Source organism: Phalacrocorax carbo, chromosome 24 (assembly GCF_963921805.1).
Source record: "Phalacrocorax carbo chromosome 24, bPhaCar2.1, whole genome shotgun sequence".
In the NCBI taxonomy this organism is placed as follows: Eukaryota; Metazoa; Chordata; class Aves; order Suliformes; family Phalacrocoracidae; genus Phalacrocorax; species Phalacrocorax carbo.
This window is the reverse complement of record NC_087536.1, coordinates 4,643,226-4,657,824: the sequence shown is the minus strand read 5'-3', so window position 1 is coordinate 4,657,824 and position 14,599 is coordinate 4,643,226. Positions and strand designations below refer to the sequence as shown.

The 14,599-nt window shown below is 43.4% G+C and overlaps 1 protein-coding gene across 2 annotated transcripts in view; it reads left to right on the top strand.

Annotated features, from left to right (window-relative positions):
- DOCK5 (dedicator of cytokinesis 5) overlaps positions 1-14,592 on the top strand; it is an 87,454-nt gene extending 72,862 nt beyond the window's left edge. The window contains exons 47-52 of one of the 2 annotated variants that reach the window (XM_064472491.1): positions 758-895; positions 1,012-1,178; positions 1,975-2,107; positions 4,478-4,616; positions 6,068-6,183; positions 8,169-14,592. In XM_064472491.1, the coding sequence (XP_064328561.1) occupies positions 758-895; positions 1,012-1,178; positions 1,975-2,107; positions 4,478-4,616; positions 6,068-6,183; positions 8,169-8,270 (795 nt within the window). In that variant the 3' untranslated portion in view covers positions 8,271-14,592. Of the gene's footprint in view, positions 1-757; positions 896-1,011; positions 1,179-1,974; positions 2,153-4,477; positions 4,617-6,067; positions 6,184-8,168 lie in introns of both variants that reach the window. The other variant, XM_064472490.1, reaches the window with a different exon arrangement.
- The last annotated feature ends 7 nt before the right edge of the window (positions 14,593-14,599 follow it).

Sequence of the window (14,599 nt, the reverse complement as noted above, 5' to 3'; positions counted from 1 at the left end):
GGGAAAGAAGTGGAAGCACTGTGGTGTACGAGTGCAGATGTTTTTCCAGCATCATTGTATTGGAGAGATAATGCAGATAAATATTATAAGAACAATCTGGATGTGTGCACAGTTGGTTCTTATTCTGAGGAAATTGCAGCCTAGACTGTTCCATGTACCTTGTGTTGCTCTGAAATGTTATTCTGGAATATTTGCCAAAGTGGCATAGATTATCCCCTCGTGAGTGTAACAAAATATCTGTTACTTTTTCATGAAATCATCAAACCTGATGTTTTGTCAGTCTGACCATGACAAGTTGTCTATTTTGACCTGCGTAGCAATAAAAAATCAGCCTAGTTTTTTTTTGTAATGCAGATTGCATCCCAGACCAGTTTTACCTATTTCCATACAAGAGAGCCCAGGTAAAGCTACCTCACAGTCATACAGCTCTGGGGGCTAAGAAGCGATACTCCAGCATTTAACATGCTGTGTTTTCCAAAGCAGAAAAATGGAATCTAAGTAGGGAAGAGGGAACCGTAGGTGCAGATGGGGAACCCATGGCTTCTTGAACCCACGGAGCTCAAACAAACAGTCAAGTTGCTACAGTGTCACAAGTTATGAGTCTTTCTATGAGGCCTTCTCTGCCTCTGCAAACTCAAAACACATTGAATTGAGTCCTTTGATTCTATCTGAGATATGCAACATGCGCAGAAAGTTCCTTCCTGGAACAGGAGAGCAGATTTGTCCTTTCGTAGCTTAATTTTGTTCCTCCTTTCAGATGCCGCTGTTGGCAGAAGGGATTAGGATCCATGGTGAGAAGCTGACAGAACAGCTGAAGCCTCTACATGACAGACTGACAGCCTGTTTCAAAGAGCTGAAGAAGAAGGTGGAGAAACAGTATGGTGTAATAACTTTGGTAAGCATATGTGGTTATTTAGTATTTTGCCTTAATGGAACAAAGTTTTCCCCTTTCCCACTTGTGAGTGAGTGAGTGAGTGTTACATGATTTATCACAAGCGTATTCGTCTGCAGCCTCCCTCCCTCACCGAAAGGAAACAGAGCAGGTCAGGCTCCGTCGTGTTGCCCTATATCATGTCTTCCACGCTGAGACGGCTCTCTGTCACATCCGTGGCGTCTTCTGTGGTCTCTACATCTTCCACGTCGTCTGACAGCACTTCCTCCCGGCCAGGTTCAGACGGGTTAGTGATCAGCCTTTACATGTGATTTCCAAGAGTGGGGATATGCCTTTGTCGGAATTAGTTACTCTTAAAATGGAGATTTATTCCAGGCACAATAGTAATACCTACGCATTTAAAACTTTAAATGGAGGCCAATGTTGTTATTCCATTTTACGGATAGGGAGTTTGAAGCACAGGTGAGGACAGTTCTGGGAATGGAACCCACGACTGGCTCTCCCTGGAGTCCCAACTATCTGCATGATCCTGAAGAAGGATGAAGGCAGTGCGTTTCAGATGCACACTGTTTCTGTTTCCCAGGAATGCTGGAAAACAGGTGTAAAATGCTACAAGGTAATTTAGTTTGATGAGGTCTGCAAAGAGGTGCATAGTCATATGATATACTTGTTCCACCTACCTGTTTGCAGCTGCGTACGTGGCATTAAAAGGAGTTGCCACACACGGAAACATTTCCTGATGGTGGTTCTCTGTACGTCTAGTTTGCATCTGTGATAGCCAGGGAGTCTAAGCGACTTGCTCAGGGTCACGCAGCAGACTCAGTGGGAGGGTTCAGCATAAGATGCAGGTCTGGCTCCTTCTGCAAGTAGATCACGCTTTATCTTGAACATAAGGCACTATACTCAAAATTACTGGGGTAACTTAGGAGCACAAAGCTCACTGAAAATTCCATGGTCATAACGCAGTTTTTCATATTAATCTCATGTGAAGCTAAGAGGTCAGAGCTTTCCAACAGGCAGCGCTTTAAATGTCTGATGGACTAATGTTTCATGTTTTTTCACTCTCTCGGTTTGGGCCACAGATCTATTCTGGAGCCTCTCTTGGAGAGAAGAGTATCAACAGCTTCCAGAGCTGAGGAACTGCCCATGAAAGATGATGGTGATAACCGGATTAGCAAACTCAAGCGGAAGGACTGGAGTATTAGCAAGTCTCAGGTGATCGTAGAGAAGGAGCCAGAAATGGAACTGACTTCCAAAACGGTAAAAAAAAAAAAAGAATAATAATAGCAATAATAAAATCCACAGCAGGAGATTTTTAGTGTTTCCGTTGCTTTCAGCCATGCTTGTCATTGGGAACTTCATTAAATAGCGGGAGGGGTTCAAATACCAAAAGCCTTGGTCATCTGAGCAATTCTTACTTTTTTACTTGGAAAACTTGTGTCACAGACCGAACCGCGGTTTGGCTTGAGGTACAAACTGGAAGCACGAGGCACTGATGTTTCATCTGGGTGCGCAGTGCCCTCGTTTCTTGTAGGGGCAGAGGACTGCGTGATGCACTCAGCACGATGCAGAATTGTTCTGTTTTTGTTGGAACAAGCGGATACTGCTAGCCCACTCAAAAATCCAGCTGGCAAGCCAGATGTTCAGCTGCTATCAGTCAACATCACTGCACAAATCAAATGTACTGCAAGGTGAAGATTAGTTTGATAGATTGGGGAGTTGAAAAAAGATGGTCTGGTAGTTAGGTCACCAGCTTGGGACTTTGAAAAACTCGTTCTTTCAGCCTGTGTTCTGCTCCAGACCTCCTGCATGAGGGCAGGAGTTTAGTCCTTGAGTAAATTATTTGCGAAAGAGGAATGAAAGAGAATCTCTGCCCCCACAGGAGTGTTGTAATGGGGAATATATTGGAGACTGTTAGGCATTCGGGCTGACAGTGGGATTCAGAATGATCACCTGATGCAAACGGATAAGTTTCGGCCCAAAAGTATAGAGTTATATGACCTTGGAGTATTATCCTGATTTATGCTAAGACTATGTTACGCTGTCAGAGAGTATGCGAGAATTAGGCACCCGAGTATTTAAGCTGGTGGTTCAGCAATACTAATTTGACTTAACAGAGGCTGCGTAAATAATAAGAAAACATGAGTTCTTCTATTTCCCATTCCCTCCCAAGATCTCAACCGAATCTGGCAGGAACAGGTTATGCTGCTATATATTCAGGAATTCTCATCAAATCTGAGCGATGCTGCCAGCACTTGGAGTCTGCATAATATTTATAAAAAGGGGAACTGTGGTTCTAGAATCATGTCACTCGGTATTGATAGGCTTTCCACTCAAGAGGAAAATCTGGGGTTGTAAATATTAGTGGTTCAGGAGGCCTGGCCCCCTGCCCCTGGAAGAATTAAATGGGTTTAACCCACAAACTCTGGTGTCAGCTGCTGATCACTTCACCAAGTAAAACTGGAGGGAAGAGATCTGAGAGCAAGCCCCTTTGTATCGACCAGTTCGCTCGGGCAGTACGGCATGTCTGTCCAAGACTTTGCATTGCAGAGAGCTGAGGCACGCAAACCAGAATACCCATGGTACAGACTACATGTGTGATCAGCTTATGAAGTGAATGTGCAGTTAAGGGTTATATTCATGCTTAAAAACATTGCAAAGTACAGAGAAAACTGTTTTTTATAGCTGGTCTGTTCCAAAGCTGCATAGTACAGCACAAGAATTGGCCAGACTGATTCTTTGCAGCCCTTGATTAAGCTGCTGGGGAGCTAGAAAGCCAGAGGGAACCAGAGGCTTGCTGTAAGTCCAGCAGCTTTGGTCTTTGTAAGTTTTATATTCACTGTACACCAATGTGTGGTCCCTTCTGCGCAGTGAGAAATCCTGAACTGTTCAATGATGGAGAATTGATCTCTAAAAGAGCCCAGTGAGTTTAATTACATGTCTGCAGCCTTCTCTGTAAAGCAATACAATAATGTATAATATAAAAGGACCGTCATATTCGTGCACTGGACTGCTGGGACCATATTCAGGTGGCCTCATGATTTGAGTGAAGAGCACAGAGGACACACGTGACACTGGAAGGAACTGGAACAACATCTCCCGAGCCCCAAATGCAAGGGGTTTGCTCTGCAAAGCCTGAAATAGACCTGTTTCGCAGCCCGAAGGAGCTGGATGATACTAGCAGTCCTGACTTGCACCCAGAATTTCTTTGTTTTGTTTTTTTTTTCTCGGTAAGACTTTTTCCCCCACAATTTGCTCACAGAACTGCTAGTCAAATGCAGCAATTTTTCAGCTTGACATCTTAGTTAATGCAGTAAGGTCGTTAAAAACAGTTTACTACTGCTACCCAGTTAGTAAGGTCCCACAGAAAACTGGACGTGTCATAGGAGCACCGTGTATGCCTTTTGACACGGCTTAGCCAGGGCAGTGGTTTCGCTCTTACGTTTCACCTGAATGCACCTTTCTCTCTTACGCGTGGCTCTTCTTGGAGCACGCTGATGCCTTTGTGACAGGTCCGGTTACCTGATACGTGTGCAGCAATCCTGCTGACTTCTAAAGGTTCTGTTTACGCTTTGTCTCAACCAGGGCATGTCAGGAAAAGCACAAAGGCCAAAGAGTCTTCAATTAGGAGACAACAGACTGACTTTGCTGCAGGGTTCTTCGCTCCAGCAATCAACTCCTCAGAGCCCACCACCCATCACCCCCAAAACCCCAAGAACCCAAAGTAAGTCCTGTTACAGAGCAATTGCCGCACGCTTCAGGGCAGTATCTGCAGTAGTAGGAACTGTGATTTGCTGAGATAGTTTCACTGGGGAGGGAGAGAGGGAGGGAGGAACTGCTCTGAAGTAGCTCACAGAAAGTGACTCTGGGCAGTTAAGGTTTATAGACATCTTTGTGAGATAATGCCGCCAGATTCTGTTACTTGTTAACTTACATATCACTTGTTAAAATTATTATATTAGATGGATTCCAGAGAACAATTCTTATCTTTATCAGTTTCTCTCTTTTTTTCTCCCGTATTGACGTGTGGGAGGGTATATTCACCTCAAGGTGAGCATCACATGCAGTCAGTGGAGATGCTTGTAAATGCGTCAAGTCAGGTGGTTACTAGCGCGTACTAGAGGAATGTCTCCTGTCAATTCAGTGGATGGAGCCGCACCCATCCAGCATGGTATTTCCGATCACGTCTATGGCTGAATTTTCTGGGCAAGCCCTGAAGGCTTTGTTAATTAATGAACAAAACTCCAAATGCGTGGCAAAAAGTTTTAGGAGGAGTTGCTCTGCAGCTTGGAAACTCAGCTGATAAATGGTATACCTGAAAGAGAAGGAATTTATCTTGAAGAATTAGCAAAATGCATAATTTGCAGTTACCTTCCTTGCTCTGTAGTTAATTATGAAGCAACACATAAATACGGCTAAGGTATAAAAACAACTGTAGCGTCACCACTGACAACTTCCTTGCTTGCCATTGAATTTCTCACTCTACTGCTCTTTTCGTAAAGGAACAGAAGCTCATATGTAGGACCTGACTGTCCTTCCTGTAACATGGATATAAATTCAGAATCCACTGTAGATAAATGAACTAAACTAGCATAAAATTGTTGTGAGAGGATTAAAACAAAAAAATACATATCGGGGTGGGGAGACAATCAGAAACACAAACAAATGCAGGAGTACTGTGTGAGGAGAGGTCCGTGAAAAGAGTGTGAAACCTCACTCTTCTGCCTAGCAAGTGGTTTTAATTGCATTAGTAGCAGGACAGCTTCTGAAGCAGGAATTCTTCTGAAGTTTGGGTACTTACCTACTCCATCAACTGGAGTTAAAATCAAAGTGAATTCTCAGGTTGGGGCCCAGGCTGAAAGGAAACCCCACGGAACATTGCAAATGTGATAATGGATTCAATCTTCTGTTCTCTCAGGCATGCATTTTTCACATAGACTTAGATTCATTTGGTGAGGGTAGCACTCTCCTGGGCATTCTGAACTTAAGGGAGGCACGACTGTGACTACTTTGACATATCCATTCGTATTTAGCTACTAAAGCAGAGAACTGTTAGCAGATCGAAAGCACGAGATATTAAATGATTCTCCCTTAAAATTCTACAAGGTCAATCCCATTTCCCCTTCCTTTTCCACCTACTTTAATGTAGTTTCTTCTTATTGTTGTTGCTTCTAGGTTTTCCCTCGTTGCAAGCTGATGGGTTGGCAACTGCTAGCTTACAGAGCACCCCACCCCCACCTCCGCCCAAGAGCAAACCCTATGAGAACAGCAACCCGAGGAATTCTGTGGAGGTAAGGAAATGAGAGCTGACATCTCTTTTTTTTCTTTTTTTTTTGCAAAACAGCTTTTGAGAAAGAGACACCAGTGGAATTTTCCAAGCTGCTTCTAGGGTGGTGCTACTTGAAACTTCTCTAATCATTTTACTGGTTCACTCCCTGAAACCGCAAAAGAATAAAAAAGTTCTTTGCTTCAAGAGAAGGGCGATCAAGTGCAGTCCCTCTTCTTTCAAGAAGGAGTTGTGTTGTCCTTGGTTAGGCAAACTGGGTATGGGGGTGGGAAGATAAATTGAAAACAAACAAGCAGAATGATTAAAAAGTTTCAAAAACACGATCACCGTAACAGCACAGTAATCTGGTCCTGAAAAAGAAGGGGAAAAAACGGACATGTTTTCAGAAATTATGAAAGTCTCCTTTTGAGTCCTCAGCTCAGAAGAATCTAATTTTTCAAGGTATGCGTCATTAGTCACTTAAAACAGCCTGTATTATATCCCCATTTTAGCCACAGCCTTTGCTCATTTTCATGAAGCTGGTTTCCTTCCAGGAACATCAAATTGCCACTTTTTTAACGCTGTATCGCTGACGTTTCTCTTGCCCTGTGGGATCCCGAACGGCTTGCAGATACTTAGCATGCAAATACCCTGGCCATTGTGTCAGAATCATTTCATCTGCCCCTGAAATGCACAAGAGTGTAATTGCTTACCAGTGACAGGCAGCGGAAAGCATCCTTTTGTAACTGTGAAAGGGAGGGAGGGGTGATTGTCTTCCCCAGCCCAGTTTTCAGAGAGGGCTTACTGAGTACCTTAGCGAGATGAACTGAAATTTGATCAAAAAGAATTTAAAGAATGATCACACTTAACAGAATATGTTACCTCTGACAACACAGGAAGACAACAAAACAGCGCATCACTTAGTTCTGTTAGAGAGAGCTGACACTGGCATAAAGCCTTGTAGCGTGGGATAAACAGGAGGTTTTATACTTCGCCCTTCACTCGGTCGGAACTGACTGTGCTTCCGAAAAGGGGCAGTATGGCCGCTGTAGGTGGCGTGAATGGCAGAAATCTGCCAGCTCTAGGGGTGCTATGGGACTCACTGGATCAAGAGGATTAATAAAAGAGCCTACTTCCCCTGAGCCTTGTAAGAAAACTAATTACTAACATGTTCTGGCTTGCAACATTGACCTTGGCTTGCAACCAAATGAAAAGGATTTGAAGGGCTGTAAAGAGAGGTTGTAAAAATATTTTCTGAAGGGTTTTGTTACTTTGTTGTTGTTGTAAAGTTGCCTCCGTCCTCCTTCAGTTAAAATAGTCCTGAAATCTTGGCAGTTTTGGCTAAGCAAGTGGTGAGCCACGCAAGCTTCTGGTTCACCTGGCCTGTCACATCTGCTTTGTTGCAGGAAGCCCCTTAAAACAAGCAGAGAGTCAGCTTGAAAGAACCCACCAGTGCCCACTGTTCCCTGCAAGGAGAAGTGCCCTGCAAGCTCCTGTGCTGGGCAGGAGGGCCGTGGCTTGCTTTAGCAGAACTTTTACTTGCTACTGTTTTATGAAGTTAGCTGCACCTTTCTGATTTGGAAGCATTTTACATCCTTTTGACCAATACTTGGTGCAAATCATCAAGCCAGCGTGATAAAGAGAGTTGAATTTTGAAAGCTCGAGGGAAATGGGTTTATTGCCATTTTACTGATTAACAAAAAGGTGGGACAGAGGGACAAATGGCTCGGACTTGAGGTCAGGCTGCAGGTCAGAAGCAACCAAAGTATATCCGCAACTGAAGCATATTCTAGCAACTAAAACATTTCTGCTTCTGTTATCTCCTGGGGACGTGTCCTTGCTTGCCCCTGTCATCGACTGCGTGTAGTCCTGAGAGGCCAAGTTCAAAGATTTGGTCCTGAAAGAAACATCAAGTGATACAGGACCTTTTGGATTTCTTGTTTGGGAAAGCAAAATTACTTAACTTGCCAGTAATGCTTTTTACTGTGTGTTTTTGTTCTGTCTTCTCAGGTTGCTCCACCACTACCCAGCAGACGGGAAACCAAACCTCCTCCTCCACCCCCAAAAACCAGAAAATCCAGCGTTGTCTCTTCAGAGCAAGGATTGCAGTGAGGATCATCACTTGCTGGTGTAACGGCAGGCGCCTGGAGTGAAATTACTGCTTCCTTTTTACTGACATGCTGGGGCTCTCTGACACTAAAGACTAGTGATCTCAACTGCCATCGCATTCACTCACCTTCGAGTTTTCTTTGGGAAATACGGAAAGGACCTGTGACTGTGACTGTATTCCCAACCTCTCGTTTACCTTTCCAGTACTGAAACACTAATCACATAACAGGAGAAGTCGCCCTACTGGAATTCTTGTCTTAGTCTTGTCTGTCCCGAGTTTTTTCACTGATGCAATTTCAGCAGCTCATTCCTAGTGTAAATCTGTCACAGTAGTGATTTGCACCAGTGTTCGAAACAAGGTAAGCCGCACCAGTATGAGATGTGTCCTACAGTATTTTCACATAGGTTCGTTACAGCTTTACAGCTGTACTTACGCACTGATCCCTCCTCCTGCCCCCGTAGTGTGTGTAGCCAAGCGCTGTAGCCAAGGCATGAAGTGAAACGGATCGCAGCCATTCCTCAGCTGAGAAGTGTCGGCTCCTGAGATGTCAGGTGCCGGTGTGTGATGTGCAGTCTCCTAAGGTTCTTGATTGCAGGCAGAGACCTGAGCGTTGTTAGCAGAATAAGAAGTCTGTTTTTTTCCTGCTAGTCATCATATGTATTTCAGATGAAGTGCAGACATTCTGCCTTACACCATCTCTGCTCGAGCAGTGGCAGTCGCTCACTCCCAATGGAGAGTTTAGGTTCACCAGTACTTGGTCGTAATTTCACTGTTGATTCTGGTTTTAACACTACAGAACAGTTGATATTCCTCTCTGAATTATGTTGCCTACTTGGTTTGTGCTTGCACCTGGGACTTGGTACAATATTTCTTCTTTGTGCTTTTTTATAGGGTGTAAAAAGTTGCTTCTCCCCAGTGAATATGTGAGAATAGAAGCTGCACTGATACCAGCACCGTACTGGTACCAGCAACTTTGAGAGGATGGAGGGTACAAAACTAGTTATATATCCTGACCTCAGAAACAAAGTCTGAGAGTTACTGTAACCTTTACTTTGGCTGGGCAAATTCACTAAAATATAAATAATTCTCATCCTCTTTTTTTTTTTTTTCCTGCACCCATTCATGGCAGTACTTGCACTTTGTTTTATAGCCTCCCTTGATCTGGGTTTTTAACAGCCCCTAGACTTTAAGGAGCCATTTAGATCTAGGACACATGTGAAAGACTTGACAATTAACCACCGACTTCCCTGTTGCTTGGATTACGCCAGCTCTCTGCAGCTCTTCTTTCCTTGGAGGATGGGATAATCCGTTTAATTTTTCTTTTAGCTATTTATTCCGTGCTCTGTCTGGATTCAGCACCAGTCTTTCTATTTCTTTAGAGAAAAAAGTGACATGATCTTAGGTTTAAATGTTTTTAAATTCAGGTGATCCATGCAGGAAAAGGCTGTTGCACGCTGTTAGAATAGCCTGCCCTCACAGCGGCATGACGACCGAAAATTGAACACAAATATCACAGTTATTCATGGAGCAGATGGGCCTTAGACACAGCATTGCTGGCTGCCTGACCTGCCTCTGGAAGCTTGCTGGTAAAAACCAGGGCGCGATTCGTGATTAATACTCCTAAGGTGGGCAGATCCGTTTTGCACCGGTGAGGGCTGCTTGTCTCTGAGCTCTGTCAGAAGGGCGGCGGCGCCTGGGGACTTGCCCTTCCGCAGCAGGCTTACAGGGAGTTTGGGCAGCACTTAAGCCAGAAGAAAATGCAGTTTAAAATCCTTTTGCAAAGTGTATTTCTACTCTGCTCTACTCCTAGAAGATCTAGATAGATAGAAAGATAGATAGAGCAGCTCTTTTTCTGCTGTGCAGAGCAGGACTTTCCTAAACCGCCTGTTTCAGAACTAATGTATTGTGAAGAACTTCACTGTTTTCTTCTTTATATATCTCCCAGCAGCTGAAAAGCCAGTGAAGTTTGGGGTTTTCTTGCTTTGGAAGCACTATTCTCTTGTCACATTCAGGCAGAATATTTTGCTGTGCTATTCTGCTGTGTCTGCCTGGTCTATTTATAAACAGGTTTTGTCATGGCTGTTATTTTTCACTGATATTTTCCAGGGAAGGGGAAAAAAAAAAAAAATCACTCGTCGCTGTTGTTTCCTGCATTCCATAGTGAAAGGGAACATGGGAGTTTGCCTGCAAAGTTCAGATTCAGACTAAAAAACCCTGAACTTTCAAAAAACTCATCATAAAGAGGGACCAGCTGAGAATTTGGATCCAAGATTGTTTCTGAACCTATACACAACCTTGGCGCTTTGGTTACCGCTTGTGGCCTGTTTATTTATCATCGGAATTGATGAAGATTCTGTCATGGGCTCTCTCCTCCAGGAAATGATTTTGCTTGGTAACTGTAACTGTCATTTAGGCTCTGGTTATCTGGTAGAAGCTGGGGAGATGCACTAAAGACCCTGCTGAGGGTGTTGCTCGCAGTCGTAGTTACAAATACGGTGGGGCTGGGGTTTTTGCAGGCCACTGCACCGTTACTGTGCTCACCTGACGTAAATGGGGCCCGTTGCCTTACTGAAAAATTGAAGTTTGCTAAACCTAATGAAAGCTTTTCTCAGCAAAGCTTTTTTCAGGGAAAAAACAAAACCAACGAAATCCTGGGCGTTTTTTTTGTTCAGACTGAAGTAGTCCTTTCTTCTGTACTTATACATTTCTTTGGCTTCAGTGTGACTTCAGTTAAACCTGCAGAAGCTGTGCTTACTTTGTTGCCTGCGTGGCTCTGTAAAACAGATTGCTTCCATCCAAGGGTCATATTGGATTCAGATCACAAAACAGGTTTGGAGGCCTTCTGGAAGTTGCACTGCAGTCACATCACATTCATCCGCAGTCATGTTTGCTATCGTGCACATACAGCTGTCTTCTGGGCTGTTGCCTCCTTAAGGGAAATCTTTGAAACCTTTCTGGACAACTTGACCATGGTTCACCCCCTCTCTCTGGTGCATTGTAGGACTTGTCAGCTCCACGTTACGTTCTTGGATGTAGACTGTGCTTGACTTGAAAACCACAGGGGTTTCTTGTCTTTCATTTTTTGTCCATTTCTTCTTCCTCTTGTAACCACCGTCTGTCTTCTGCTGCGCACATGAACTGAAGGACCCTCTGAAACTCTTCACTTGAACAAGAACTTTCTGTCTTCCGTGAGAATTTTGCTTTAGGCGGAACAGCAGGATGTGGTCTGAATTGTAGAAAAGTACATATTAACACCACCTATTGTTAATTCAGTGCCTTTCCCTGTTCTACATCTGCCTGTTACCTCATTCTTAGGTGCATTTCCTTTTCAGAGCGGGTTTGCTTTTAACTCCATTGGTAAATCAACAGAAACAAGGGAGACATCATTGGAATCCCAGCTAATGGCTGGTCTGTCTGGGTAAACTAGCTATCAGCTTTGGGTATTTTAGTTCCCAGGGACTTTTTTTGAGTCTTTTTTTCCCTACCTGTTTGATCTGCTTTAATAACTTTAACTCATAGATGTACATTCAGCAGGTTTGGTTTTTTTCCTGGAGGAGGGAGTTAGTCCCTGCAAAAAAACCTCACGGGAGAAAGTCTGACCTTGGGAAGAATTTTTCAGCTGATCTGTAATGACTCTTTACATCATGTGTCTAGCTTGGGGAGACTTGGTTCTGGCTGATTTTTTTTGCAGCTTTATAGACTAGGTTTATGAACAGAGTACTTAGCATGTAAGTGGTTTGTTACCTTCTCCCCTCCTTTCCTTCCTTGGATTATGCAGCTGCCAGCCATTAGGGATAAGAAGTTGCTGTCTCTGAGTGCTGATCCTTGGTGCTAATACCTGAGCTAGCAAGGTGCCCAAGTCACCTAGAGAGTCAGGAGAGCAAGCAGGGTGGTGGCTGTAACTCATCCCAGTGCTGGCAGAAGTCTGGGAAGCTTCAGTGCTTTGTGTAAAGTGAGCACTGGCTGAAACAGGCCTTTCGTTCATATTCTGATCTTTGGCTTCTACTGTAGAGCCAGCTCCTTAAAAAGCCGTGAAGATGGTATCGTCCTGTATGCTCTGCCTTGCAGTTGCGCTGTCTCACCTGGCAGGTTCCTTAACCCGTATCTTGGCATTGCTGTCTGCACAGCTCAGGCTTTTCTTCTTGCTGCCTTGCTTGTCTGGCCAGGTGGAGGCTGTTGTAGCTGAGACATCACCCTAACTGGAAGCAGAGGATCAGCGGGTGCCTAAAGGGTACGGAGTGAGATTTCCCTTCCCAAGATATTTTGGGCATTTTGGTTCTGGGTCTGAAGTGCTGTAAACTCTTCCCGCTTCCTCTTCTTGCCTTTCAGCAAACTAACTCACAAACTGGAGTTCAGCCTTCTTAAATATATTACTGACTGTGGTATGTGAAGAGGTATGTTAGCTGATATAAGTCAGCATCGTTTGCTTGGAGGTACAAGATGGAATTTCTGTGCTGTGCCTAAATTATGTAGGGCTTTGTGCCAGTTTTAGAAAAAGTATTGTCTTCTAAGTGTCAGATTTTTAAAGGCAGTTGGGCATTTAAGTGTGTGAAGAAGCATGGGACCTGACTGATTTTAATTAAGTGGAATTAAGTGCCCACACTCATGAGAAATCCCACCAGACCCCTGATTTTAAGTGTTCTGGTCTTTTGCTACAGTACCTACCTGGCTTAAGTTCTGAGATTTAATTTTCAGAGACAGTTTAAGGTCTCCCTACTTAGTTTTCAAAATGAGAATCATCTTTCCATGTTAATTAGATGCTTTTGGAAATGTCATCTAATGTCTTTTAAACTGGAGGGCGAAAAATGGGAGTAGGAGAACAGTCATCTCTGCAGACCAGAAATGAGAGCAAACAGCAGCTTTTCTACCCAATTCATCGTTTTGAATAAAACAAATCTCAAAGTTAAATAACCAGTCTGCAGAGAAGACAAAATCTAATCCCATTTCATAGCTATGCTGTTCAAAGCTAGTGTTAAATTTCAAGTCTTAGAGGATTTTTTTTTTTCTTTGGAGAAATATGCTCAACACTTGTTTTCTGGAGCTTTTAATTAAAATTTGTCATGCTGTGAAAAATTCCTTTAAAAATGTTACAGGCTCTAATCCACATCAGGGGAAGAGAGAAACAGACAGCTTTCCATTTCAGTGGATTATTGGATTAGGAAAGGACACCGATTCCAGTGAGAACAGCTCTGCGATCTGCAGTGGCAGAAAATACTGTCGTGTATATGCGGTGGGTTTTGAGAACCTGCATCTATCTAATAACCTTCACGCTCTGCAGCCCAGGGTATGTTCCACAGACTAACAGTGAGTTAGGCTTGTAGTAATAACGGCTCAGATTTTCTCTCCTTATTTATTTTTATAATTGTAAATGGAAATAATAAGTTTAAGATGTCTGTAAATTAACTGTAATCTTTTTTTTTTATAGTGAAAACATTCCTGACCCATTACTGCTCCTTTCTCTCGATTCATTTAATTAAAAATCTCCCCTATCTTATACTTGCTGTCGCAGACCAAATTATCTAGCGGACCAGGGTGAGCGTTTCCTAGGACTACATCAGAAAGAAAAAATAAACGATGTGATTTTGTTGATTGCATGGCAGGAGAGGGGCTTTTCAAAGGCACAAGGTTCACCTAATTCTGCTCCTCTTACCTTAAAGCACCTCCAGGACAGCGTGTACCCCCAGCAGTCCGGAGGAGCTTAACAAGAGGGAAGAGGTGAAAAGCATCCGTTTACGCTGTCTTGGTCTGCCTGTTCCCATGTAAGGCCGTCACTTCAACCTGCGTGACTGCGCACGTTGAACTTGCTTTTCACGTGCACGGTCTGCAGCTTCTGTATGTTTTAAACAGAGGTGCAGGTCCCCAGCGGCTCTGAGGTTCAGCCCCACTGTGCTGGTGTTAATTGATGTAGCTTCTCGTTGTTGGTGTGACAAAGGTTCAATGACAAGGGAAACCTTGGCACAGGCTCGTCTTGAATTCAGGAGAATATGGATGTTGTGTAATGTGTTTTTGTGAGTGTTTTGAGATCCTGGATTTGATGGTTTAGTTATGAAACCCGCCTCTGCAGGCTGCAAATACCTTCTTTTTTCCTTTCTTTTAGTCCTCTGCAACTGAATCCGCGAAAAATACAGCTTTTAAACTGGCTCTGAAGAAAGAGTAAGAGCTAAGCTTTGGAAAGGGGTTCTGCAGCTCTCTGGGTAAATGACATAAGATTTAGTCTGTAAAGCAAGGTGTATACATTTTATGGTGTTGTTTTTTTTTTTTATGCATTAACTGTTGTAAATTTGTAAATATGTTTTAAAAATAAATGTAGTTTTTATGAGTGAACCAGTAA